The 26,802-nt window shown below is 45.9% G+C and overlaps 1 protein-coding gene across 1 annotated transcript in view; it reads left to right on the forward strand.

Annotated features, from left to right (window-relative positions):
• EHD4 (EH domain containing 4) overlaps positions 1 to 26,802 on the forward strand; it is a 79,296-nt gene that overhangs the window by 13,977 nt on the left and 38,517 nt on the right. Inside the window, exons 2-3 of the mRNA XM_082735484.1 lie at positions 4,215 to 4,391; positions 15,959 to 16,056. Of these exons, the coding sequence (XP_082591610.1) occupies positions 4,215 to 4,391; positions 15,959 to 16,056 (275 nt within the window). The remainder of the gene's footprint in view (positions 1 to 4,214; positions 4,392 to 15,958; positions 16,057 to 26,802) is intronic.

Raw genomic sequence — 26,802 nt, forward strand, 5'->3', positions numbered from 1 at the left:
CTCTCTCTCTTTTTTTTTTTTTTTTGCTATTATAGGTAATGCTGCAATGGACATTATCACATAAAAATCTTTTTCACGTGTCTAGGGTTTTTGCTAAAATAGATTTCAAAAGGAAGAACTAACCCCATTTTAAAGGCTTTTAACATAAAGTATCAAATTGCTTGTCAGTGAGGTTATAGCAACTGGTTATTCCACTAATATACATAAGGGTGTTGATTTTACTACCCCCTTGCCACAGTTGGATACTATAAGCTCTTTAAAGCATTAATACATTGTGTCTTTGGCATTGCTTTGATAATGAAATTGAACACTGAATTTTGACTTCTTATTATCTGTGGGAGAAAGTATCACTAACCAGAGTAACAAGGTAAAGAAGCTATACAGAGCCCTTCCTAGTTCTACTTCTCTTCTGCGTCTGGGGCCCACAGATGGAATGGTTTCTCAAAGTCACCTTTTGGGGGCACCTTTCACTTCAAACTGATTCACATTAGCAGCATACTTTAGCAAATATTTGCCAAATATAAACTGAAATATATTTAAGTATACTTTAAAAATAGTTTATTAAAGTTCCATCTGGTAGGGTTGCTGCTTGGGAAGTTCTAGCTTCTCTTAGATTATAAATTTGAAAATAAGAAACACCTGCTATTCTTTAAACAATTTCATATTCCAGGTTTTTCCTTGAAACCCCTATTACTCCAAAATTAGTAGGGTTTGTTGTGCTTTTATATAAAACTATATATTTCTATGAACATCCAAAGCTATTCAGACTCTCCTTGGCCATGATGGCCTGACTTACACACTTTTACATGTAAGTTACTTCCCTGCTGAGGATTCACTGCTGAACCCCGGCATCCACACACCCCTCCACCCCTTCCTGAGCCCCATCCTCACCTCCCGAGGCCTGGAGCTGAAGGACCCTCTTCCAGGCCTGGGGAAGTGCTGAGAAGCAACAAGACTGCAGAGAGCCACTCAAGGTGGGACCCAACAGTGGGCTTTCCCCCAAAAGGCAGAGCTACAATTCTTGTCTGGTTTGTCCATTTTGTTGGTGCAAGTGTGAACATCGTAGGCTGTCTTCCAAGCCAGCCATTGCTGTTAACATTGATTCCATGGGAGAGTGCCTGTCAAGTTTACGCCAACACTTGGACCTGAGGCTTTTGTGAGAACTGTGTGTGCTCCAGAGAGCATGGCGACATTGACTGCTGTTCTTCCAAGCCCAGCACCCCACCTTGGTGGTCCTCCTTCCTCTGTCCCACAGATCTCCAGCTGTGGGACATCATCCAGGCCATGGGATGTGGAAATCAAAGTGGACTTGGGAGGGTTGTGATCTGGACTTGAATTCTAGCTTTGCTGATGACTGACTTCAGACTCCAGATCCCAGAGTAGCTGTAAAACTGAAACTCCACATATGAAATTCACATACTCTGCTTACACACTGCAAGTGCTGGAGTCTCCCAGAGCATGAGATGCTGCTGCTGGTTTCACCAGTATTGCTAAGACCTGTGTGGAATTTCATAAGAAGTTGTGAAGGGGAACATTTCTGCTCCTAAGGGTATTAAGTAGTGTGCTCAGTACCTGCAAAAGTTTTGAAATTTTTAAAAAATTTAATTTGAATGTGCTTTGAAAAGTAGCTCCTTCTCTCCCCAGCTTTTCTCTAGGGAGAACAGAGGGAGCTGGCCACTTGCTGTTAGGGCAGCCCCAGGACCTTGCAGGAAGAGAGTAGGGGAGAGCTCTGCTCCCTGACTTTTGAGGAGAAGCAGGATTGCGGTGCTATGGCCAGCACACTGCATGAGGGTGCACCAAACCCCCCTTGTGCTCCTCATCACCCAACAAACCACCACCTCAAGCCCAGGTTTAAAACATTGTCTGGAGGGGTGCCCGGATGGCTCAGTGGGTTAAGCCTCTGCCTTCTGCTCAGGTCCTGATCCCAGGGTCCTGGGATCGAGCCCCACATCAGGCTCCTTGCTCAGCAGGGAGCCTGCTTCTCCCTCTGCGCCTTCCGTCTGTTCATGCTCTCTCTCACTCTCTCTCCTAAATAAGTAAAATCTTTAAAAAAAACAAAGACAAACAAAGAAAAACATTGTCTGGAGACAGCCCAAGGCCTGGAGTCCAGCTGCCAGCATTCCATTTCCACTGAAACACACTTACTGTGTGACCTTAGATAAATTGTGTAGCTTTTCTGATGCCCCAGTTTTCCCACCTGTAAAATGGGAGTAATATTAGTGCCCACTTAAGAGTGTTAACAGGGTTTGCACGAACAATTTTGCATGTGGAGGGCTTTGTACTCCAAGTACATAACAAGCACTTGGTAAATGCTGGGTGCTATTGTCTAATCATTTTTTCACATTTCCTCAAAATTTAGGGGACATATGTAAATGTTAACTATTCTGGTGCTTCTCAACTTCACAGTAATGTAGAAACTTTGGATGATGTAAAAACTAGCAAATGAGACCAATTAAATGTTCAGAATTTAGCCTACTGAGATGGCTAAACAATGTCAGTTTTCTTTATATAGAAAACATAGGTTTTTCAGGGTTGGCCTGATTTCTTAGAAAGATGGCAAAATTATGTTGGGCAGTTGAGTGCAATCCCTCTGTCCCAGGAAATAAAATCACAGGTTTGGGCCTAACTCTGATCAGTTGGAATATTTTAGAAATAAACAAATCGCTGTTAGCTTCAAGAATGGAGAGTCAGCTGGGGAAAACTGTGCACTTTCATGCCCTTGAGCTTCTCCCAGGGTCAAGGGTCATACCCTGGCAGGCTTGAGACATGGCTCCACTCGAATCACCTCCAGTGGGGATTCCTTTCTACCGTTCCCAAGCCCTAGAACTTGCTCTGGGTCACTGTCAAGTATTCTCTGAAGGTGTTGCCTTTCCACTTGTCACTTGGTAATAAAGGAAATGTATTTCAAAGTACTCTTTCTTTATGTTCTCCTCGCTGCAAAGGAAGGAGGGAGGAGTCTTTGCTCTGCCCCTGCCCCATTCCATACACACAAATACAGGGAAGTGTGTTTCTTCTGCATGGAAAGGAAATCTTGCTGGTGAGGGAGGGGCTCTGAGGGCCTTCAGCTGAATGAAGTGCTAGCAGAGGAAGGGTGATGGGGAGCACAGATGACAGGGCTCCACCATTTTCCACAGGAAGCAGACTTTCCCCACTGTGCTACCTCTGGTCACCTTGCCCCGCCCCAGCCATATCACTAAGCCAGTCCTTGGCCTGGATCCGGTCAACTGGTCTCCTCGGCCCCCAGAATAGGAACCCTCTGTGACATTTGCTAGGCCCACCTGCCCAGTTGGGTGGGTCAAACATCATATGGCACTGGGCAGGGCAGCATATGTGGGGTAAAATCCAGCTAGCTTGCTAAGCTGTGGACCCTGGTGCAGGGCTGTGTCTGCCTGGAGGCAGGGGCATTATTGTGCAGTTTGCACATAGGGCCGGTCATGGCCCTGGTGGTGTCTAATCTTAACCTCTTGCCTTGCCTCCGGCCCCAGCCCCTTCTTCAACCCCCATCTGTCATAGCAGCCTCTGTTGCTGCTGAATTCTTTTGAGATGCGCTTCCATGACCATGACCTCAAGGAACCCAAGGGAGCTATAAAGTGCACAAGGGAGGATGACCCAGCCTCACTGATCACTAGTGACAAAGAGAGATGGTTCATCATTTCATTCTCTACATGGAGTGCCCTCGGGCAAGCATGGGGCTGGGTGCTGGGGCTTTGCATCTGGCCATAGGCATGGGCCTGTCAGCAAGGGCCCACAAAAGAAAAATGCAGTGCCCCTGGTAAGCACCATCACGGCTGCAGGCATGGGGTGCCCAGGCCCCACAGAGGAGGTATGCCCAACACAATGGAGGAACAGGGACACTTCCCAAAAGGAGGTGGGCCTGGGCAGGTTCTAGCAGGATGCCCAGGAGCTGGCTGGGTACACTTCCCTGGGATGGTGTCTGTTGTGCCAATGGAACCAGAAGCAGGAATTGTGCTGAGCAAAGGTACATTTTCAGAAGACTTAGGAAGTCTGCAAGATGCCTGATCTGTTACTAGGGTTCAGTGGGGAGGGGGAGGGGGCTTAGGTCTTTAGATTGTAAGCTTTGAAAATTTATCATTAGCCAAAGAGTAAAATGTTAATCATTCTTTCCCTGGTGGTTCGATTTCTAGGCCTAGGAAGCTTTCTGGCCTCTTGCTTTGTGATAACTTGCTAAGTTTCTTTTCTGTTTCCTCCTCCAGATACTTACTGGAGCAAGATTTCCCAGGCATGAGGATTGGACCAGAGCCCACTACGGATTCCTTCATTGCTGTGATGTATGGGGAGACTGAGGGCAGCACTCCAGGGAATGCTTTAGTTGTGGACCCCAAAAAGCCATTTCGAAAGCTCAGTCGCTTCGGAAATGCATTCCTCAATCGGTAAGGACCAGTGACCCACCGTCTTTAGTCAGGTTGTTTAAACCTTGTCTTTGGATTCTTTTTTTTTTTTTTTTTTTTTAAAGATTTTATTTATTTATTTGACAGAGAGAAATTACAAGTACACTGAGAGGCAGGCAGAGAGAGAGAGAAGGAAGCAGGCTCCCTGCTGAGCAGAGAGCCCGATGCGGGACTCGATCCCAGGAACCTGAGATCATGACCTGAGCTGAAGGCAGCAGCTCAACCCACTGAGCGACCCAGGCGCCCCTGTCTTTGGATTCTTGCCAGTTATGTATAAAGCTTCAAAAATGGAATGGTGCATGTCTATTCTAGAAGAGAGAAGCTATAAAGAATATGCTTATTGTTATTTAAATATTTGAAAAGATAGAGAATGATCATTTATTACCTATTCTGGGTGGCCTCCAAGGGCAGAGCTAAAGCCCCAGGACTGGGTGTTCTAAGGCCACACAGTACAAGGAATAAATTTCTAATAATTTCAGCTGCACAGAAGTGGATCAAGTTGTCTTGTAGGGTAGCGAGCTACCCGTCACTGACAGTATTAAGTGGTGGCTGGATGGCCACTGCTCAGGCATGGTGTGCTAGGGATTCCTGCACTGAGAACTTAGCCCAGAGGACCCCTGGGGTTCACCTGATCCCCAGATCCAGCCTATTGATTGTTCCAGGACAGGTCACCTCACCTGCCTGCTACCTGTTACGCTTCTCACTCCCATGCGCTGAGCTGCTTCCTTATTCATTAAGGCCGGGCCAAGGAAATAGAGACAAAACAACACAAAAAGTTAAATTTGTGACTTGGTCATCGTATAACTGAAGTGATGTTGTGGGATATCTGAGGTTCTGTTTTAGTTGGAGCTGTGTTTCATTTATACTTACCCTGGAACCTCCCTCCAGCGCTCCCAGTGGAACACTGGTGTGAACCCAGGGCACCTGCCCTCTCTGACTGGCCTCCCATTCCCTCCCTCTCCCTCCTCTTTGTCACTCCTAGCTTTTTTTTTTTTTTAAACCCTTTTCTCTTTCTTCTCTCCTGCCCTACCCCTCACCCCTCCATTCCCCTCATTTTTATGAGTCTCCTGCCTTAGACCAGTTATGCTAGGGGCGTGAGCCACAGGCATGCAAAGCCAGGGAGGAGTCATCCAAACAAGAGACTATACTTCTTTTTAGATGGTTTTAAAAATAAGGAACGGGGTGGGGGGGGGGGCGCCTGAGTGGCTCAGTGGGTTAAGCCTCTGCCTTCAGCTCAGGTCATGATCCCAGGGTCCTGGGATCAAGTCCCACATCCAGCTCCCTGCTGAGCAGGTAGTGTGCTTCCCCCTCTCCTTCTGCTGCTCCCCCTGCTTGTGTTCTCTCTCCTTCTCTCACTCTTTGTCAAATAAATAAATTCTTTTTTTTTATTACTTTTTAAATCTTTTATAAACATATAATGTATTTTTATCCCCAGGGGTACAGGTCTGTGATTCGCCAGGTTACACATTTCACAGCACTCACCATAGCACATTCACTCCCCAATGTCCATTTCCCTACCACCCTCTCCTAACCTCCCTCCCCCCAGTAACCCTCAGTCTGTTTTTTGAGATTGGGTCTTTTATGGTTTGTCTCCCTCCCGATCCCATCTTCTTTCATTTTTTCTTTTCCTACCCCCCAAACCCCTCATGTTGCATCTCCACTTCCTCGTATCAGGGAGATCATATGATAGTTGTCTTTCTCCGATTAACTTATTTCACTAAGCATAATACCTTCTAATTCCATCTACATCATTGCAAATGTCAAGATTTCATTTCTTTTGATGGCTGCATAGTATTCCATTGTATATATATATACCACATCTTCTTTATCCATTCATCTGTTGATGGACATTTAGGTTCTTTCCATAGTTTGGCTATTGTGGACATTGCTGCTATAAACATTCGGGTGCATGTGCCCCTTCAGAGCACCACGTTTGTATCTTTAGGATATATACCCAGTAGTGCCATCGCTGGGTCACAGTGTAACTCTATTTTCAGTTTTTTGAGGAACCGCCACACTTTTCCAGAGTGGTTGCACCAGCTTGCGTTCCTACCAACAGTGTAAAAAGGTTCCCCCCCCCTTTTTTAAAAAGAGTTTATTTATTTATTTGAGAGAGAATGAGTGGGAGAGAGCATGAGAGAGGAGAAGGTCAGAGGGAGAAGCAGACTCCCCAAGGAGCTGGGAGCCCGATGCGAGACTCAATCCTGGAAGTCCGGGATCATGACCTGAGCCAAAGGCAGTCGCTCAACCAACGGAGCCACCCAGGTGCCCTAGGAGGGTTCCCCTTTCTCCACATCCTCACCAGCATTTGTCATTTCCTGACTTGTTAATTTTAGCCATCTGACTGGTGTGAGGTGGTATCTCATTGTGGTTTTGATTTGTATTTCCCTGATGCCAAGTGATGTGGAGCATTTTTTCATGTGTCTGTTGGCCATCTGGATGTCTTCTTTGCAGAAATGTCTGTTCATGTCCTCGGCCCATTTCTTGATTGGATTATTTGTTCTTTGAGTGTTGAGTTTGCTAAGCTCTTTATAGATTTTGGATACTAACCCTTTATCTGATATGTCATTTGCAAATATCTTCTCCCATTCTGTCAGTTGTCTTTTGGTTTTATTAACTGTTTCCTTTGCTGTGCAAAAGCTTTTGATCTTAATGAAATCCCAATAGTTCATCTTTGCCCTTGCTTCTGTTGCCTTTGGTGATGTTCCTAGGAAGAATTTTCTGTGGCTGAGGTCAAAGAGGTTGCTGCCTGTGTTCTCCTCAAGGATTTTGATGGATTCCTTTCTCATATTGAGGTCCTTCATCCATTTTGAGTCTATTTTCTTGTGTGGTATAAGGAAATGGTCCAATTTCATTTTTCTGCATGTGGCTGTCCAATTTTCCCAGCACCATTTGTTGAAGAGGCTGTCTTTTTTTCATTGGACATTCTCTCCTGCTTTGACAAAGATTAGTTGACCATAGAATTGAGGGTCTATTTCTGGGCTCTCTATTCTGTTCCATTGATCTATGTTTCTGTTTTTGTCCCAATACCATACTGTCTTGATGATGACAGCTTTGTAAAAGAGCTTGAAGTCTGGAATTGTGATGCCACCAACTTTGGCTTTCTTATAAATTCTTAAAAAAAAAAAAAATAGAAACATATCCTCCCGGCCCTCTGTCATCCTCCGAGAGGCTGAGATTTCTCATTGCACAACTCCAGGGGTCGCCATTCACAAGGACGAGGGAAAGAATGATGTGTCCAGGTGCTGTGCAGTGTCTCTGCCAGGGGCAGCACAGGCAACTTCCGGAGATGCATCTGGAAGAAACCAGACTCGAAGAGCTTTCTTATGCTCCTATCATAAATCAAAGAAGGCATTTAAATGGCAGCCAGGGACTATGGCAGTAGGATAGATAGAAATGGAGCGATGATGTAAAGGGAGTCACAGAGAAATCTCTTGCTGCTGACAGTAATTTGCAGAATACTGTCCAGATGATTTTTTTCCACTTACAAGATGCTGTCTGGGAGGCATTTCGTCCTCATCTCCAGAACAGCCTTGGTTGCACCAGAGCCTGTCTTATGGGAGAAGTGTAGGGGTGGAGCCCAAGCAGGAGAACACCAGAGGGTCTCCCAAGACAATTGAGGAGAAGTGGGACAAAAATTCCCCCATCAGGGCCTCCCAGGGAGCCCTGGTCATGGAGCAGGCAGCAGCCAGGCCTCCTGTCCCAAGATGGGTCCTGGAAGTTTCCGGAGACCTGGAAAGTGCAGGCCACAAGCTCCTTGACCATGAGACACTGCCCGGAATTACATGGTTTTGTTACCACTGCCTTATGTCTTACTCTTTTTGCCTGACAAAGGCTTAAAAAAGACTGCCACTTTTTTCAAATTCCTGTTTTGTGAAGTCCTATTCACAAGGGGAAACCCTGAAAGAATGGCTATTGGCTTGTTTTCTTTTGGCAGATGATTTACTTCCCAAACAAATCTTTTTTCAAATGCCAAAGATACAGCAGATGAATATAAAAAAGCAATTAAGAAAATTTTGAATGGTGAGGCTCATTATCTGGGATCTAAAACTTGCTGAAAATAATCCATGCATTATGTTATCAAGCATTAATTAAATTGAGAATACAAAGAAAAATATTAACAAATAATAATAAGCATTTACTGTGTGTCAGATAGAGTTCTAAACTTTACTGGTATGTTAGCTCTAAATCCTCAGCAAACCCCTGTGACCTGGTGCTGCTCTTACCTCCAACGTAAACAGGAGGAATTGATGTACAGACGTTAATTTAACTTCCACTGGGTCACTCAGCTGCTAAGTGGCAGCTCAAATTGGAACTCAGGCCATCTGGCCCATAGTCCCTTCTAGTGACCACTGGACTGCCAAAGGGCATGACATGTGGACTGAGAATCACTGCCTGCTGCCCCCTATGGAACTTTGAAGGCTGTCCTTAATGTAGCCCACAGAAAATGATAAAGGTGATGATTTTGTCCTCAGTTACAGAGTAATAATTTCACACACACTACTTTTTCTGGGTTAATAAGACAATGCTACTGTGGCCATTCAACAGAAGAGAAAACTGAGAGCAAAGAAGTAGAATGACTTACCCAAGAAAAGGCAGACTCTCTTAGAATTCAGTTTGCTTGTCCCTTCCATCCACCACCCTGCACCTGCTGGAGGGCTGGCGGAAAAGGGTTTCTGTGGCCGTGTATATGGGACGCGTCTCATCGCACCTGAGAGTAAACAGCGTGACTAAGTCATATCCACACAACGGTGCTGTTGTTTCTCCCAGGGCTTATGTAAGAAAAAAAGTCAATTAGCGTAGGGCGCTCAAACATGTGTATGTAAGTATACTGTCCCTGTAATTATACTGTCCCTGTGGGAACACCTGTGGGGCTCCCCTCAAGGCAGGCAAACTCCTCTTGACATAGCGTACTTTCTGGGAACGAGGTCCAAATACAGTACATAGCAGGAATGGGGATTGGTTGTCTGCAGGGGAGAACTTTCTCTGCACCCCACCCCCCCGCCCCCAGCAACCACAGGTCACCCCTGGGATACATGTCATTACCCTGGCCTTCTCATTACAAAGCATTGGTTCAAGGCTCTGCCTCCTGGGGCATCTTTAAAAGAGCTTAGTACTTCACAAGGTGGTACCAGGTGACACCTGGAGGGTGTCAGCCTCGAAGCATTAGGCAAACCCGTGCAGTCTGAGTTTCAATATGGAAGGCTGGTTTCTAAAAAGGTAACAAAGAGTCGCGGGAGCAGTTTGGAGAAAAGAAGATAAATTCCCAAAAAGGCAGCTTCAAATTATAGACATTCCACACTTGAACAAAGGAGTTGAATCTAACATGAAAACGTCTATGAAAACAACGTGAATGCAGCATTTCGAAACTCCACTGCACTCCTTCGCTTTTGAGAGGAATTCCACAGGCAGGCCTGTCGTGGAGCTGCCCGTGTGGGAATGTGGTCCCTGAGGCTCTACAGTCTATCACCTGGAGGCAGTTCCTATTCGGGCAGGAGAAGATGGATGGCCAGCCTCCCCCCCACCACCCCCAAGGGCACAAGGCCTGAAGGCACCGTGTATCTTCATCAATTCCAGAAGTGTCAGGACCAGCTCTGACATTCCCCACCCCACCCATCTGCTTCTGAACTGGGTGTTGTGTTTTTCCCTCAGTCTACTTTTCTAAACTTGGTAGTCTTTTTTTTTTTTTTTTTTTTTTTGAAATCCAGATAGCTGTAGGCATTGTATTTTGTTTAGGATCTAGTTTAATTTTATTTTATTTTATTATTTTTTTTTTAAACAGGTTCTTTTTTTTTTTTTTTTTAAGATTTTATTTATTTATTTGACAGACAGAGATCACAAGCAGACAGAGAGGCAGGCAGAGAGAGGGGGGAGAAAGCAGGCTCCCCGCTGAGCAGAGAGCCCGATGCGGGACTCGATCCCAGGACCCTGAGATCATGACCTGAGCCGAAGGCAGCGGCTTAACACACTGAGCCACCCAGGCGCCCCAGGATCTAGTTTAATTTTAAATTGCAGTTGTCCACAGAAGAAATTCTTCATCTCATTTCCTCATTGCCTCTGTTTCCTTTTGAAAAATAGCTTTAACCAGCAGCCCCAGGGACTGAAATTTTGCAACTGTCTTTCGAGCTGAAGGAATCTGAGGGGTACTTCCAACATACCTGTCCTTTTAGCCAGGCCTGATCATAGCGACGAGAAAATACAAATCCACTGTCTCATATTGCTGTGAAGATTTAACAATACCAGAACACACAAGTGTATTTTTGGACATATACCCTGTCACCACTCTGAAATTAAATGAAGCTTTAGTAATAGACTTTTTTTTATACGAATGTTACAGTCACTTAGTACCACTGGGATATTTTTTTTTTGTCTGACTTCCCACAAACATACAGCATCAGTCCAGACACGTGCGGGCTCCCTCAGCTAATTTAGATGCAGAGACGAAGGAAGAGAGGTTTTTGCCAAGAATCACCAGCAAATTTGTTACTTTATTTTTAATCTGAATGACAGACTGGTTCTGTTGGTTTATTTGTTTGCTTTGTGGTGTTTACCCATAATAAACGCCCTGAAGCTCTTCCCATTAATCTTTAAGCTCAGGATTTGTGGTGGCTGCTAGGTCACTGACCATTGTTCTTCACCGGTCACTGGCAGCCGCCTCTGTGGTCCTGGTCCTCAGAGACCAGAAAACCAGCTTCACCTGCTGCCCCCAGGCAGACCCTCCCAGTGCCGGCACGTTGCCATTCCTCACTGCAGCAATCAGGAAAGAGAGACTTCAGTGTAGAAAATTACCTATTTGGGTCATACCACATGAAATTGCCAACATTCAGCCAGCCTTGACTTGTAAAACTGGTGATGCTGTAAGATTCAATCAAAGGGGGTAGCTGTGGGCTCCTTAGAGTCTGGATATGAAGTTAAATTTCTCCTGGGTACTGGAAGTTTTGATCAGCCATTCGTGGCAGAACCGTGTGGTGATAATGATTGGGGCTTGGTTGTAAAAGTCTTTTTTGTGTATTGTGTGCTCTTTACTGTGCCATCTTAGGAAGTCATGTCCTCTATCTGGTCTCTCTCAAGTGGGCTTGAAGGGGTTGTCCCTTGTGTCCCTTGTAAGCATCCGATGTGCTCTGAGCCTGATGACAAGGTGGGAGTTCTGGGGCTGGTAGAAGTGCTTAGATCCCTAGAGCTCACAGTGTGAGTGAGCAACGTCTTCTGGCTCTGGCACCTCCGCCCTCCAGTGTTGGACTGAGAGCACATCACAGGGGAGTCTCTGGTGCGGGATTCCAAGGCCGTGGCAGTCACTCCCTTGTTTTGTTTTGTTTTTTTAAGATTTTATTTAGAGAGAGAGAGATCACAGGCAGAGAGGCAGGCAGAGAGAGAGGAAGGGAAGCAGGCTCCCTGCTGAGCAGAGAGTCCCGACTCGGGGCTCAATCCCAGGACCCTGGGATCATGATCTGAGCTGAAGGCAGAGGCTTAACCCACTGAGCCACCCAGGTACCCTGGCACATCACTTCCTTGTTGGAGGATGTTGTCTAATGTGATGAGGTTGGCTTGCACACGCAAAATGGTGGTAGGAGGCTAGTAGTCAAAAACCCCAGCCCAAGGCCAAACTCCTAGCTTAGCATCCCAGCTCCATTGCCTACCAGCCATGTGACTTGACAAGTTGTGGTATGTACCCCTCAGTGCCCCATTCTCGTCCTGTGTAAACGGCAACACACAGCCCCTATCTCTCAGGCTGTGGTGAGGATTGAGTGAGTTAAAATGTATACAGAAAGTGTTAAGTGCAGCACTTAGACACATAGTAGGGGGACGGTAAATGTTGGTGCCATTTTATGGTTACTGTAACTGCTGGATATCATGACATTGTTTGGAAAGCAAAAGCAGTATGAAGATACTGCCCAGTTCTTTTAAAATGTTGATCATTAAATTGGAATGTTAGCATTTGGAGGCAGTTTTAAAATCCCTGCTCCTCTCTGTTTAAAATCCCTCTCCTCCCTGTTTTACTATGTGGCAGGACCTCAGAGTCCAGACTGTTCCTTGATCCAGCCCCCTTTCTGCTAACCCTGAGCCGCCTTTGGGAAGTGGCAGGGGATGGGGGTCAAGCGCAGAGTCTGTGCCCATCCTCCCCTCCTTTTATCAGAGAACAAGAGGCATCAGGGCAGCTCTGGGAGAGCAGACACTGCCTAACAGCTTCCGTGAGGCTCCTGGGCTTAACCAACACAGGTCTGCCTATTTCATGGGAAACTGTAGGAGGCAAGGTCCAGCTACACTTAGGTTAGTCACTCTGGGAAGGAAGAGGAAATCCATCTTGGGACAGCAAATCTGTGCTTGGAAACACTTCAGCACACAAACATAAACAAGAGAAGCCTGACTCAGGGCTGACTGTAATATACCCAGTAAATAACCTTGCCTTTCACCTTCCTTTCTTAGAGCATAAAAGTAATACAGGATTGCTGTAACAGCATTGCATTAGGGTTTTTTTCTGATTATAATTATTTAGGAAACTATGTGTGGTTTAACTCCTCTTGTAAGACGCCTGCCCCCACACAGGGGTCTGAAAGCTGACTCATGCTTTGTGCTCCCCTGCCACAACACCCCTACCTACCCTCCCCCTTCCTGACCCTCTCACCACCACCACCACCACACCCCCCTGCCCCCCACCCCAGCCCCAAGCTTTCTTGCTTTCTTTCATGGAGTGTAGTCTGGTTTTGCACACACAACCCAGCCACTATCTCTCAGGGTGCCCCTAGTGAGCTCCCTCCTCCTCTCTCTGCCATCTTCTCCCTTCTCTCCACTGCCCCATCCCCTACCCCCCCTCCACTTACCCCCTCCTCTTCCCCCTCCTCCCCTTTTCTGTAGTTATCCCTGTGGGTCCCTCAGCCTGCCCCCTTGTTTGTTGTGAGGTAACGTCTCCACATTCACTGCATCTGACCACATCTTGTTTTGTGGCTCACAGATTTTGCCTGATTTCGCCTCTGCTGTTATGTCAGGAGGCATGCGAGTTGTTGAAAGTTTGTCACTTTGCAGAGAGAGAGTGGACAGTTTACACATTTGGGATCCTTCTGTTTAACTCCACACTAGAATCCAGGGGTTTTGTGTTTTGAAAAAGTTGCTAGTGAGTGTGAGCTTGTGGCTTTGGAGAAAGGTCAGTCTCTCACAGGAATACTTTGTGTAAAATAGTTCCACATACATGCAGTTTTTCAGCATTATCAAATGTCTCAAGCCATCTAATAAAAAAGATGGGACTGTGATAAGAGACGGAATCATTACTGATGAGACATGCAGTCTACCACAAATGTGCTCAGAACTCTGTTCCTACCTCAGTTCCAAGCCTCAAATGTGGTGGTTTTTTCTCTGTGAATTTACAAAGAGTAAATGCTTAGTGATCTCTGTGCACTTCGTTCTCACAGATCTGGTCTCCCAAGTTTGGACAGTGGGATTTACTGAAAAGTCTGGAGGGTGCATGAGGGGCAGGAGAAAATCAGAAATGAGAGGTTCTCTTCAATTAGCCTGACCGTTTATTTTTAACATTTATTGGTTGAGTCTAGCTCAGCAGACATCAGGTATATTAGGTCGCCCTCTCCAGCCAGCCAGACCTTCACGGTGTGACCTCAAGATGTCATAACGAACTTTGAGCTTCAGCTTTTCCAGCTGCAAAATGACCCTAGTATCTTTTCCTACATCTGTCCGGGCTGACCTGAAAATATAGAAAAGAATGTGTGGGAAACTTGTCCTGAGCACCTTCAAAGAAAGCTACTTTGAAATGTCAGTAATTGTACCTCTTGCTCGGGACTGCCCACCCACTGCCTGTGAGGCCGTGACCCCACCCTGGCCGGGGGACTGTGCCATCCACGTGTGCACTGTGAAGGCTGGCGTGGCCCCCTGGCCTGCATTCCCAGCATATTTACTTTCTGAGTGATCCCACCAGTTCTCCTGAATGAAATAATTGAGCTTTCACTGAGGGTTTTCCAGCCTTCGGCCCACACAGATACAAAAATGACATCTGTTCGTAGCACTCTTTATAACAGTAGAAAATTATTAACCATCCAAATATCCACAAATTAGTTAAATAAACTGTGTTATGTCCCTTTGATGGAAACTAAGCAGCTCTTAAGAGGAATAAAGTAATTTAACTATACTAGCATGGAACAATGTCTGTGATAGACCATTACAGTTATCCAATTACAAAACAGAAGGAGGAGAGCCACTCTATAGGTTTTGCCTTAAAACAGACACAGCGGGGCGCCTGGGTGGCTCAGTCGGTTAAGTGTCCGCTTTCGCCTTCGGCTCAGGTTGTGATCTCAGAGTCCTGGGATCAAGTACTGCATTTGGCCCCCAACTCAGCGGGCAGCCTGCTTCTCCCTCTCCCTCTGCTGTTCCCCCATTTGTGTGTGTGCGTGCACACACTCTTTCTTTATCAAATAAATAAATAAAATCTTAAAAAAAAAAAAGAAAGAAAGAAAGAAAGAAAAAAACACACAGTGACTACCAGAGATGCACCTTGGGCTTTGCTGCCTGGATAAAAGGAACAAAATGTTTCCCTCTGCTACTCTAGAGTTATTCACTATTAAAGCTAAAAAGGACCTTACCGGTCCCCATCCAAGTATCTCCATTTACACATAAGGACACAGGCCTGGAGCTGGGAGGCCCTTGTCCAGGGTCCCACAGAAAATAATTGGCGAAGGCTGAGCTGAACCTGAACCCAGTCTGCTGACCTAACAGCCAAATTTTCCTCCCACGCCACTCTGCTTTGGGTAGGCTGAGGCCAGGGCAGCTGACCACAGGAGGATGGGGATGAGAAGGAAGAAATGGTATCAGGAATGTGAGGGCCAAGGAAGGAGGCTTGAGCTGCACCACCGGAACTCTCCCATGCCCCTGCCACTTTATCCACTCTTTGGCTACCCCTCGGAGTCCGAGGCACCTGGAGGATTTGGGGTGTGGCCCATGGGTACTTGCAGGGCTTGAAGCCAGATGGGCACTGGACTGGATGCTGAGTCACCAGGGCAACAGTGAAAATAAGCCCCAGTACCTCCACGGCCACAGCAGGGAGTGGGCGGTGTGGCTGGACAGGGAGCTTAGGGTACTCCGGCACGGCGGGGCTGTGACCCTGAGGGAGGTATGGTCTGCCCTGGGAGAAGAAGCCCAGGACACTTGGCCAAGGAGAAGCACAGAAAAGAAGCAGGCAAGGCTGATGGACTTTGTATCTGGCTGACCTGGGTTTAAGCTCTGAGTGATGCTGTGTAAGTTACTTCTCTGATGTTAATAGGAATTTCTTCCTCAAGGGGTTACTCTGAGGGACAAATGAGATGGTGTTTGTAAAATACTGAAGCATTCAGTAAATATCAGCTAAAATCAAAGTTAGCAGTTAAGGATCTGGTGGCAGGTGACAGCATACCCTCCCCCTGGTCCAGCACCTGGCCCCGTGGCACCAGTGGATGTGCTGTCTGTGCAGAGAGTCCTTTTGCAGACAATGGCAATAACCTTAAGAGGCCAAGGATCTTGTTGGAGCTTGGAGAGGTGTGGTTCCTGATCCCACCTTTGATCCTTTTTTCCAGATTCATGTGCTCCCAGCTGCCCAATCAAGTCCTGAAGAGCATCAGCATCATCGACAGCCCTGGCATCCTGTCTGGGGAGAAGCAGCGCATCAGCCGAGGTCAGTGTCCCCTCTCCCCCCACCCCCACCCCCCCCGCCCCAACCCCAGCACTGCTGAGGCTCACTGTCACACCAGCAGCGATGTCTGTCAAGAGGGGATTCCATCCAATCCCACCCCGACACCGGGATGCCTCTAGCTGCCCTGGACAGATCAGGGGTCCAGAGCCGGGGGGCCCCAAGAAATAACAGGAGGCAGGCATAGAGAGCATCGAAGGTCCTGCCTTTCGGCTGAGAAACTTTCTGAAGTGTTAGCTGTAATCTCTTAGTTCCTTTAAATGCTGCCATCTGCCACTAGTTCCCACCTGACATAATTCTTCTGAGTTTGGGAGGGGACCTTCATATCCCTACTAACCATTCCCTTGGACACATAGGACAACAAATAAAGGAGAGGAGTAGTCACTGCAAAGGAGAGAAGCTGTCCCCGCTACTCTCCCTCCCTCCCCCATCCCACCCCCGTGGCCCCCGCAGCACCCTCCCTTTGTGTCAGCCTTTGTCATGGGCCAGACGCTGCTCTGTCTGCTGGGAGGTGGCAAAAAGAGGCCGAGGTTCTGCCTTCAGGAGCTCCTGTTCCCATGGGGAAGACAGACATGGAGCCAATTATCGCGGGGAAATAGAAAGTGAGAACTGAGACGGAGTGTGTATCTGGGAGGAAGGGGAACTGGCCTGGCCTTGCGATGTTCGGAAAGATTCCCCGGGAGAGGCGACACCTGAGCCAAGACCTATAGGGTGAGTGGGAATTACCTAAGGGAGGCCACAAGATTGGGAAGGAGAAGACTGGATGGCACTCAGATGTCATCTATAGAGGCCCCTGAAACCTCTAAGCCCTCTTTTCTCATGGCATTTAGGGGATACTGACTTTGTACCCTCCATGGACCCGCAGAGAGCTGGGTCCTGCCTTGCTGTGCCTTCATGCCTGAGTCAGGGATTCTGTGGGCCATAGGCCGCCCTGAGGCTTTCAAGATTATTCCTCATAGAAAAAAAAGGCATAATACTTTTCTTCTCTCATAAATACCTGTTAATTTTATTTTCTGTTGTAAAAGTCATGTTTTTTGTAAAGGATTCAAGCAATGAATAGGGACGGGCGAAATATCTCTGTCACAGTTAACACTGGAGTGCTCCAGCTCCTTAGAGACTTTTTCCTGCACATGTACAAACATACCATTTTTAACCCAAATGCCATCTCTTGGCACATTTTCTACAACTTGATTTTTTTTTTTGCTGTAATGGTCTATCACAGACATTGTTCCATGCTAGTATAGTTAAATTACTTTATTCCTCTTAAGAGCTGCTTAGTTTCCATCAAAGGAACATAACACAGTTTATTTAACTAATTTGTGGATATTTGAATGGTTAATAATTTTCTACTGTTATAAAGAGTGCTACGAACAGATGTCATTTTTGTATCTGTATGCCTCAGTGCCAGTAGATTTTTTTTTTCAGAGCCAGTTTTGGACCACTCATTTGGCCCCGTAAAAGTTGCTCTGCAGATAAAATGTTTTGTTTTAAGAGGAAAGTAAAGCCACAGCATGTCCCACAGCTTTTCTGAGCTGTCTGTCTCTGACTGCTGCTATCACTTGGTTGATTCTAATCGTCCATATTCTTTTAAGATTTTATTTATTTGACAGAGAGTGAAATAGAGAGAGCATAAGCGGAGGGAGCAGCAGAGACAGAGGGAGAAGCAGGCTCTCTGCTGAGCAGGGAGCCTGATGTAGGACTCGATCCCAGGATTCTGGGATGACCTGAGCCGAAAGCAGATGTTAGTCATCCATATTCTTCATGGCCTCTCCTTGGCTCCATGATTACAAGTGTCTTTCAGACTATAGCTCCCCTATAGCCGTGTAGCATGGCAGACTGCTTCTGGGAGGCTTTGAAGACCAGTCCTTTTTAACTCTTTATAGCAATCTGACTCACATCCTGGTCTTACGATGGCATGCACTTACTCACATCCCGTGCCCAGAAATAGTCTACGTGGTTCCAAGCAGTTGTTGCTCGGTGGCCCCTGCCATCCTGACAGACAGAGCAGCTGGTGGGGAGGGACCAAGAGCTGATAAGGATGACGGCACCCTGCACCAGGGCTGACGTTCCCAAGCCTGAGTACCAACCTGTGTTTGGTACACAGCTGGTGGCCAGGGGTTCCCTCAGCTGTCCATTTCTACATGCTCACTCCGAAGAGTCTATACTATTTTAGAGCTGCTCCAGCTTAAACTGCTGCATACAGTGCTGCATTCCCACTCACCCTCATGCTGCTTCCATCCCTCCAGCCTTGTAATCATGGCACCACCTTCGCCAGTCGCTTATGTCAACATTGGATGAGGGAGGAGGTATAAACAATGAGCTGCAGGATGTTTGAAACATCTGCCATTGACTTTATGAGTGGGGCTTTGACTTCCTTATGGGTGTTCTGTCTCTAAAAGAGGAAAGATGGCAGCTGCTGTGCCTTCTGCTTGTCCCTGGGTGCAGCTGATGGATTAACCTTCAAGAAGCAGAGTCTGATCAGGCAGATGCCTCTTACACATCTAGAGGGTCTCTTTAGGTGTGTATCCGTAATAGCAGTATGAGAACATCCACCTTATACTGAGCCCTTGCTGTATGTCTACACTGGGCTCATCATTGGGGATTTGCCATCTACATTCAACCTGCTTATACTCATGCACTAACAGAAGCTCAGCCCTGGCCAGGTAAACCCCACTTGCCCTCCCTCCCCTGGGAAAGCAGAGCCTTTCAACGGATTGTGAGAGCCTTTGCCCCAGCAACTAGGCAGATGGGTGACTGAGCTTGACATCTGGGGAGTGGACACAGGAAATACTGTTCACTGGGTGCTGCAGGAGGAGGTTGGGAGGGGCTGCATTGGCAGACCTCAGTGTCCAGAGCTCTGGGGGCCAGATGGTCAGTGAGTGTGTAGCTCCAGGAAGGAGTCCTGACACCTTAGTGGTGAAAGCAAAATGGGGACTCTGAACATGGGGTTCAGTAACGTATCTCACCTCACCAGGGGCTCCATTCTTCCTGGCTCATTCCTCTCTCTCATGATATGATAAGCCTGGTTCCTTTTTGTCTGGTGCTGAGAAGAGCGAGTAAGTGCGATTACAAGGAGGACATAGCGTTCACAGTTGTGGCTCCTCTCTAGTCCAAAGTTGTAGGTGATGGGAAGAAACATTTGACATTTCTATGTGATAGTTTGTATTTTGTGGTGTCAGATTGGAGGTAAAGCATGCCAGACCCGCTCTTATGGTTAGAAGGGATCTTTACCAAACAACAGGTGTTGGCAAGGATGTAGAGAAAGGGAACCCTCTTGCACTGTTGGTGGGAATGCGAACTGGTGCAGCCACGGTGGAAAACAGTATGGAGGTTCCTCAAAAAATTAAAAATGAAACCACCCTATGATTGAGTATTTGCACTACTAGGGTATCTACCCAAAAATACAAAAACACAAATTCAAAGGGATACATGCACACCTGTGTTTATAGCAGCATTATATATAATAGCCAAATTACAGAAGCTGCCATGTGTCCACCAATTGGTGAATGAATAAAGATGTGGTGTGTATGTGTGTGTGTGTGTGTGTGTGTGTGTGTGTGTGTATATAATGGAATATTACTCAGCCATAAGAAAGAATGAAATCTTGCCATTGCAACAACATGGATAGAGCTAGAGTGCATTATGCTAAGCAAAATAAGTCTGAGAAAGAAAGCATATGATCTCACTCATATGTGGAAATTAAGAAACAAAACAAACAAGGGGAAAAAAGAGAGACAAACCAGCAAACAGACTCTTAATTATAGAGAACAAACTGATCGTTCCCAGAGGGAGGGAGTGGGGGGACAGGGAAAGCGGGTGATGAGGATAAACAAGAAAGAAAGAAGTGAGCTTTACCAATTAGGATCCTTGCACTTGCAGAATCGTAACATTTTCTCTAGCAGTCAGATCACTGGACCCCTTGTGTCCCTATTCTGCGCTTCAGAGTAAAACAAGAAGGCATAGTCAACATTTGGGGAGAGTATTACCTAAATCCATTTGGTAGCTCTATAAATAAAACCCACCAAGGTGATTGATTTTGGAACAATTTTTAGTATACTCCATATGGAAACCCGTTACTATTCAGATGTTCCTTAGTTTAATTATAGTTTGTGGAAAATCTTTAGAAACAAAGGATTGAGCTTAGTTACTAAACTGTAGTTTTCTTAGCTGACATAAAAAATATCCATCAAGCCCAGATAAAAATGTTCTGATATATTTATAATAATAATTTTTTTCTAATCAAGTAATAGCTAATAAAAGTCCAAGGAACATTTCCTGATTCTTTTCTTGTAGCCAATAGAAGAATGTTTGGATTCTTAAGATTTTCTAAGTTATCTTCTTGAAAGGTGTGAGCAAAATGTAAGTTAGTTGATTCACTTTTTTTTAAAAGATTTTATTTATTTATTTGACAGAGAGAGACACACAGCAAGAGAAGGAATATAAGCGGGGTGTGAGGGGAGAGGGAGAAGCAGGCTTCCCCAAGAGCAAGGAGCCCTATGTGGGGCTCCATCCCAGGACCCCTGGGATCATGACCTGACCCAAAGGCAGATGCAAAAGACTGAGCTGCCCAGGCACCCCTGGTTTACTCTTAAGAAACACCCTTTGCCCTGACGACAGCATCCAAGTTTGGTTTTTTTTTTTTAAGATTTTATTTATTAATTTGACAGAGAGAGATCACAAGTAGGCAGAGCAGCGTCAGGCAAAGATGGGGGTTGGGGGGGTGCGGGCAGGCAGTCTCCCCACTGAGCAGAGAGCCCAATGCGGGGCTCGATCCCAGGACCCTGAGTTCATGACCCGAGCCAAAGGCAGAGGCTTAAACCACTGAGCCACCCAGGCACCCCAGCCTCCAGGTTTTTTGCTTACCCACACATCCTTATTTTCATTCCCACTTTCTTGTTATTCTGGCTCCTGGCCTGTTTACTTCCTAAAATACTGTTTATCCATGCTGATCCTAAGCATCATCTGGGACTTCTCTCTGGATTCAGGCATGAACACAAGTATATTCCCAACTCCTGGTCCGAATCTCTGGGCTCTGGCTCTGATTGTAATGCGCCGGTCGGACAAGAAGAACACTGAAAAATTTGAATGTGGCAGGTGGCATTCTTGTCCATCTATTTAACATAGAAGCATATGGAAGGCGCTTTAGCAGTGAGTAAGTATTCCTGTGGTTTCCTGAAAGGATGAGGTTTTGTGTCACCTTCAACAGCCTTCACTTTGGTAACACGAGTAGTACAGTTTTTCTTTTAGAAATGTAAATTACTCCAAAAGAGAAAAACTCTTAGTCTGAACTTTCCGACAGCTGTATCTATTCCTCTGAGACCAGTACCTGTCAGCTGAAAATTTGAGAGCATCAAGCCCTTCTCATATTAAGTCAATGAATGCAACTGGGAAGAGAGGGGGGAAGCGGAAGCAGGAGTAGAAAATGTCCTGCTGGTAAAAGCAATAAATTACAGTAATGCAGGGGCGCACTGGGTGGCTCAGTGGGTTGAGCCTCTGGCTTCGGCTCAGGTCATGGTCCTGGGGTCCTGGGATCAAGTCCCATGTCGGGCTCTCTGCTCGGCGGGGAGCCTGCTTCCCTCTGTCTGCCTGTCTCTCTGCCTACTTGTAATCTCTGTGTGTCAAATAAATAAATAAAATCTTTAAAAAAAATTTACAGTAATGCATATGCAACAAAAGGGATCAAAATGTGCTTCAGATAACATGGCCCTCACAGTAGCTTCAACAATCACATTAGCTTCAAAAATTGATTCATGTTTTAACATTCACATACTGACATCCTTAAGTCCCCTTAACTTTAGCAATGTTAAGGAAAGCCTTCAGGAATAAAAAGGGCATCTATGGAGATGACAGGAAATGTGAATAGGCAGTTTCAAGGGTCTGCCAGCTCCTCCCAAATGTAGTCACACAAGAGCTGTGACAGACCTGGGGAAAAGGGACATGCAGCTCCAACCTGGAATTAATGAAGGTACAGAAAAAATAGAAAAGCTACAAGCAAACCATAATCAAGGAAGCACAGACACACCTACTTGACACGTCTTTTGAACTTGAAAGGCCAGAGTTTGAAGGCAGTCCAAGAAAGGAGTGAACATTGAGAGGTGTCCCAATAAGACTGACTTCCACTCACTCGGCCTAGGGAGGAAAACACACACATACACAAAGAAGAAGGAGTCTTGAGACCAAGAAGACCTGGAGCAAGGTGTTAGGCACAGTTGACTGCAGCAAAGACCCTTCTAAGAAGCTTGGGGAGCGCAGAGAGCTGGAGACTTCGGAGGCCAGCAGCAACCTGCGTGGGACAGCAATGTCAGGGGAATCCCATCCTGAAGGTGGGCTGCACAGCCTGGGCTGTGGATGTGAGCTCCGAACTTCATGGAGACTTTCTGAGAGGGGCCTGCTAATGTCCCTGGAACACGGGTATTCAGACCTTACCTGGGTAGAAATAATAACTGAATAAATGGGGGTGGGTGAGGCAGCGTTCTCCTTTCCCTCATTCTGGTCGCCACCCAATCACGGATGCAGCTCAGGGCCATTCCAGCTTTCCTGCAGCACCAGAGACTACAGTCACAAGAGCTCAATGGACCTGCAGCCCCTAGCTCCCCATCCTGTGGTTGCTATGGAGTTTCTTGATTTTTTGTTCTGTTTCTTGGGGCTTGGGCCTAACCACAGTTCGTGCTCTCTTAGCTCCTTTCCTTGTTCACTGTGGCTCCTCCCAGCTTCAAGGCGTTCCCAGCACGGTCTTGGGCCGTCACCCTTGGATCCAGAGGTTGGGTGAACAGGGCCAAGCCTTGAGGTACACCAGTAGAGACTGGCGTCTAGGTTGACAGAAACTCATTAAGGAACAAGTTCCACTGAGATGCAGTGAACTCTTGTGTGCCAAGTACCAGGCTAGGAACGGGGAGTAGGAAGATGAACAAGCACCCGCCCCTGGCCTACAGTGGCCACAGCCCAGTGTGCTCATCCGGCCGGTCACTAATGCACCCAACTGTTATGAAAAAAAGGTGTCCCCTCAACAGACTTAAATCCATCCAACAAACTGTAGGCCAAAAATGGACACGGTCACTGCCCTTACGGAATTCATGTTCTGATGGGAGGATCAGACAAGGACAGCAGGGAAACAAAGGAACAAATGAATAAATCCTTATAAATAGTGGTGAAGTCCAGGAAGGAACAGATGAGACCCTGAGCACAATGAGAGGGACTGGTGTGGAGCTGCCCACTCTCGGGAGGTAGGGAGGCCTGGGGCTTAAAGCCCAGAGGGAACCAACCTTCAGATTGAGGCTGGGTGAGGTCTTGCAAGTTTCAGCTGTCTGTTCAGATATTTCCCACCCGATATATAAAGGGTATATAAACTAATAGATGTTCAGCTGTCAGATATTGACACACGGATTTCAGTTTCTTTTTTTTTTTTTTAAGATTTTATTTATTTATTTATTTGACAGAGAGAAATCACAAGTAGACGGAGAGGCAGGCAGAGAGAGAGAGAGAGAGAGAGGGAAGCAGGCCCCCTGCTGAGCAGAGAGCTCGATGCGGGACTCGATCCCAGGACCCTGAGATCATGACCTGAGCCGAAGGCAGCGGCTTAACCCACTGAGCCACCCAGGCGCCCCGGATTTCAGTTTCTGAATATTCATGTTTCCGTTCTTCTCCATCCCCACCCCTCACCCCCCAGGGTCTTTTCTGTGACCTCCATCAGCTGGTCTGTAATCCCAGAATCAAACAAATTGTTTTCTTGGGTCCAGTCAAGGGATTGAAATCCTGAACATAGTATAGCGGGAAGCATGGGCAGTAGTTCTGGTCTTCCTGGGTCCAGCTCAGCTGTGTACCGCTCATGTGACCTTGGGGAAGTAGAGAGTCTGTAAAGGGAGAGTAACGATAGAACCTCACATGCCATGTTGTTGTCACCCGGTTAACACACAGAATGCAGGAAACCATGCCCCGCCCAGCGCATAGAAAGTGCTCAGTGCATGTTAGCTGCTCTTATTACTCTCATAATCTCCTTGTATTATTGTCGTTGTTGCTGTGGAAGGCCAAAGAGTTCTCACAGGCTGAGCTTAATCAGCCTTCATATTGGTTTCTTGCTTCTTGAAGTCTTCTGGGTAGGAGAGATGTTTGTCAAGTGGTCCACAATATAGTTTGTTGCTCAGGGACTGAATATTCTATTTTTAGATAAGTGTTCCTACCTCTTACCCACATCTCTCAGTTGTTTTATTGATGATTAGCTTTTAAATTTTGAAATCATAGGCCCCTCTAGCTGTAGAAAAGAGATACCACTCTAATCAATCATCCAGTTTTAAAAATAATTGATGGAAAAGAATTTTAAAATAACAGATTGTGTGTGTGTGTGTGTGTGTGTGTGTGTGTGTGTGTGTGATTTTTTCAATATTCTTTTATTGTAGAAGTGATGGTATAAAGAGTGGTGCATAATGTTAGGGGCATGCTAGAGACTGTTCATTCAACACACATTTAGATCAATAATCCACTGGGTGGCAAGTACTGTCCTAGATGCCAGGATTCAAAATGAGTCAGACACAGGCTTTGGCCAGGGCACTCATACTCAGTTGGGGTGGATAGACCTGCAAACAAGTCAGGGCTATCCTGTGTGTTACAGGAGTTCCAATCAAGAAGTACAGTGAGTAGGGACCCCACCAGTCCCCAGTGGGGAGTGGGAGGTAGTAGGGACTCTTCTTCTCCCCCTTCTTTTTTTTTTTTTCCTTTTGGACTTGCATTTTCTCCCTGTCTCAACAATTTAGTAGGTTTTTTATATATTTACAAAATTGTGCAACCATCACCAAAACCAATTTTAGAACATTTCCATCACCCCAAGAAGAAACTGAATACTCATTAACAATGACTATCAATTTTCCCCCCGCCCCCCAGACCCTGGTGACCACTACTTTCTGTGTCTGTGGATTTGCCTATTCTGGACATTTCATATAAATAGAATATGTGGCCTTTTTATCTGGCTTTTTCCACTTAGCATAATGTGTTCAATGTTCATCCATGTTATAATAGGTATCAGTACTTCATTCCTTTTTGGGGTTGAATAGCATTCCATTGTATTGCCATGTGACATTTGATTAATGCATCAATTGATGGACATTTGGGTTTCCACAGTTTGGGCCATTTTGAATAATGATGTGATCATTCATGTAGGAGTTCTTGCAATAACATACATTTTCAATTTTCTTGGGTATTTACCTAGAAGCAGAATTGCTGGGTCCCATGGACTCAGTGTTTTGAGGAACTCAGGGTTCCAAAGTGGGTGCATCATTTTACATTCCCACCAGCAGAGTACAACTGTTCTAGTTTCTCCACATCCTCATCAACACTGTCGTTTTAATTAGAACCATCCCAGTAGGTATGAACTGGTATTTCATTATGGTTTCAATCTGCATTTCTCTGAAGGCTAATGATGCTGATCATCTTCTCATGTGCTTTGTTAGCCATTGATATATCTTCTTTAAAGAAATGTATATAGAGATTCTTTGCCCATTTTTAATTGGATTATTTGTCTTTTATTGAGTTTTAACATTATGTGTTCTCTATACAGTCAGATATATGATCTTCAAATATTTATTTTGTCTGATGTCGTGGTTGTCTTTTCACTGTCTATATGATATTGTCTGAAGCACAGAACTTTTTCATTTTAATGAAAGCTAATTTATCTATTTTAATTTCTGTCACTTTGCCTAACCCAAGCTCATGAAACTTCAATACTGTATTTTTTTTTTTTTTGAGAGGCTTATAGTTCTAGCACTTGCATTTAGGTCATTGATCTATTTTAAGTTAATTTTTGTATATGGTGTGAGGTTGGGATTCACCTTGATTGTTTTGCATGTGTATATCCAGTCCTCCAGCACCCATTTGTTGAAAAGACAGTACTTTCCTTCATTGAATTGTCTTGGCACCCTCTTTGAAAATCAATTGGCTGTAAATGTGAAGCTTTATTTCTGCACTCTCAGTTTTATTTCATTGATCTATATGTCTAACCTTATGAAGCAGCACGTCTTGATCAGGGCTTCCAGGTAAACAAATGAGTTCATCAACCTGCAAGCTCAGGGCGTTATCAGATAGAGTGAAGATATAGTAAGATGATGGTATGAAGCTCCTACCACAGCACCTGTCTGGTGCATAGTCACAGAAAAGATAACCATGGCTGTCCTTATAATTGTTACCATTTTCCAGGCAGCAGAAAGGGTATGTTCATGAACAGAGGATGATGTGTGAGCTGGAGCCCTTTGGAGGAGTGTGCATTGTGGAACATGGGCATGTGTGGGGGCCACACATGACAGGAGACTGGGTTTTGTCCTGGAGATTGCACGGAATATGGAGGAGTGTGAGGTAAAGGATGACATGGTAGAGAATTCTGTAGAATAGAACATATGACTTCAACCTCAGGCCACGAAGCCATTTTTATGTTTAGAGCTTGAGCTCAATGCTTGCCTCAGAGCTTTGTTTGAATTTGGCAACAACAGAAGTGTCCATCCCCCAGGGAACGGGGCTGACCCACGATGATTTGTTGGCAGATCCTGTTTTCTGGCTGTGCTAAGGCCAGTTAGGGTGTGAGGTCCTGGACACCACTCGCTCCTTGGGCCTCCCACAGGAAATCCTGGTTCCTTTTTGTTTCAGGGAAGTTTGCTGACAGACGCATTCATGGCTCCTTTTCCGCCACTGCCACAGGAAATTCCACACCACAAGTGCTGCTGCTCCTGTCCCTGATGTGAGCCTGTCATC

Source organism: Mustela nivalis (genome assembly GCF_964662115.1).
Source record: "Mustela nivalis genome assembly, chromosome: 6".
In the NCBI taxonomy this organism is placed as follows: domain Eukaryota; kingdom Metazoa; phylum Chordata; class Mammalia; order Carnivora; family Mustelidae; genus Mustela; species Mustela nivalis.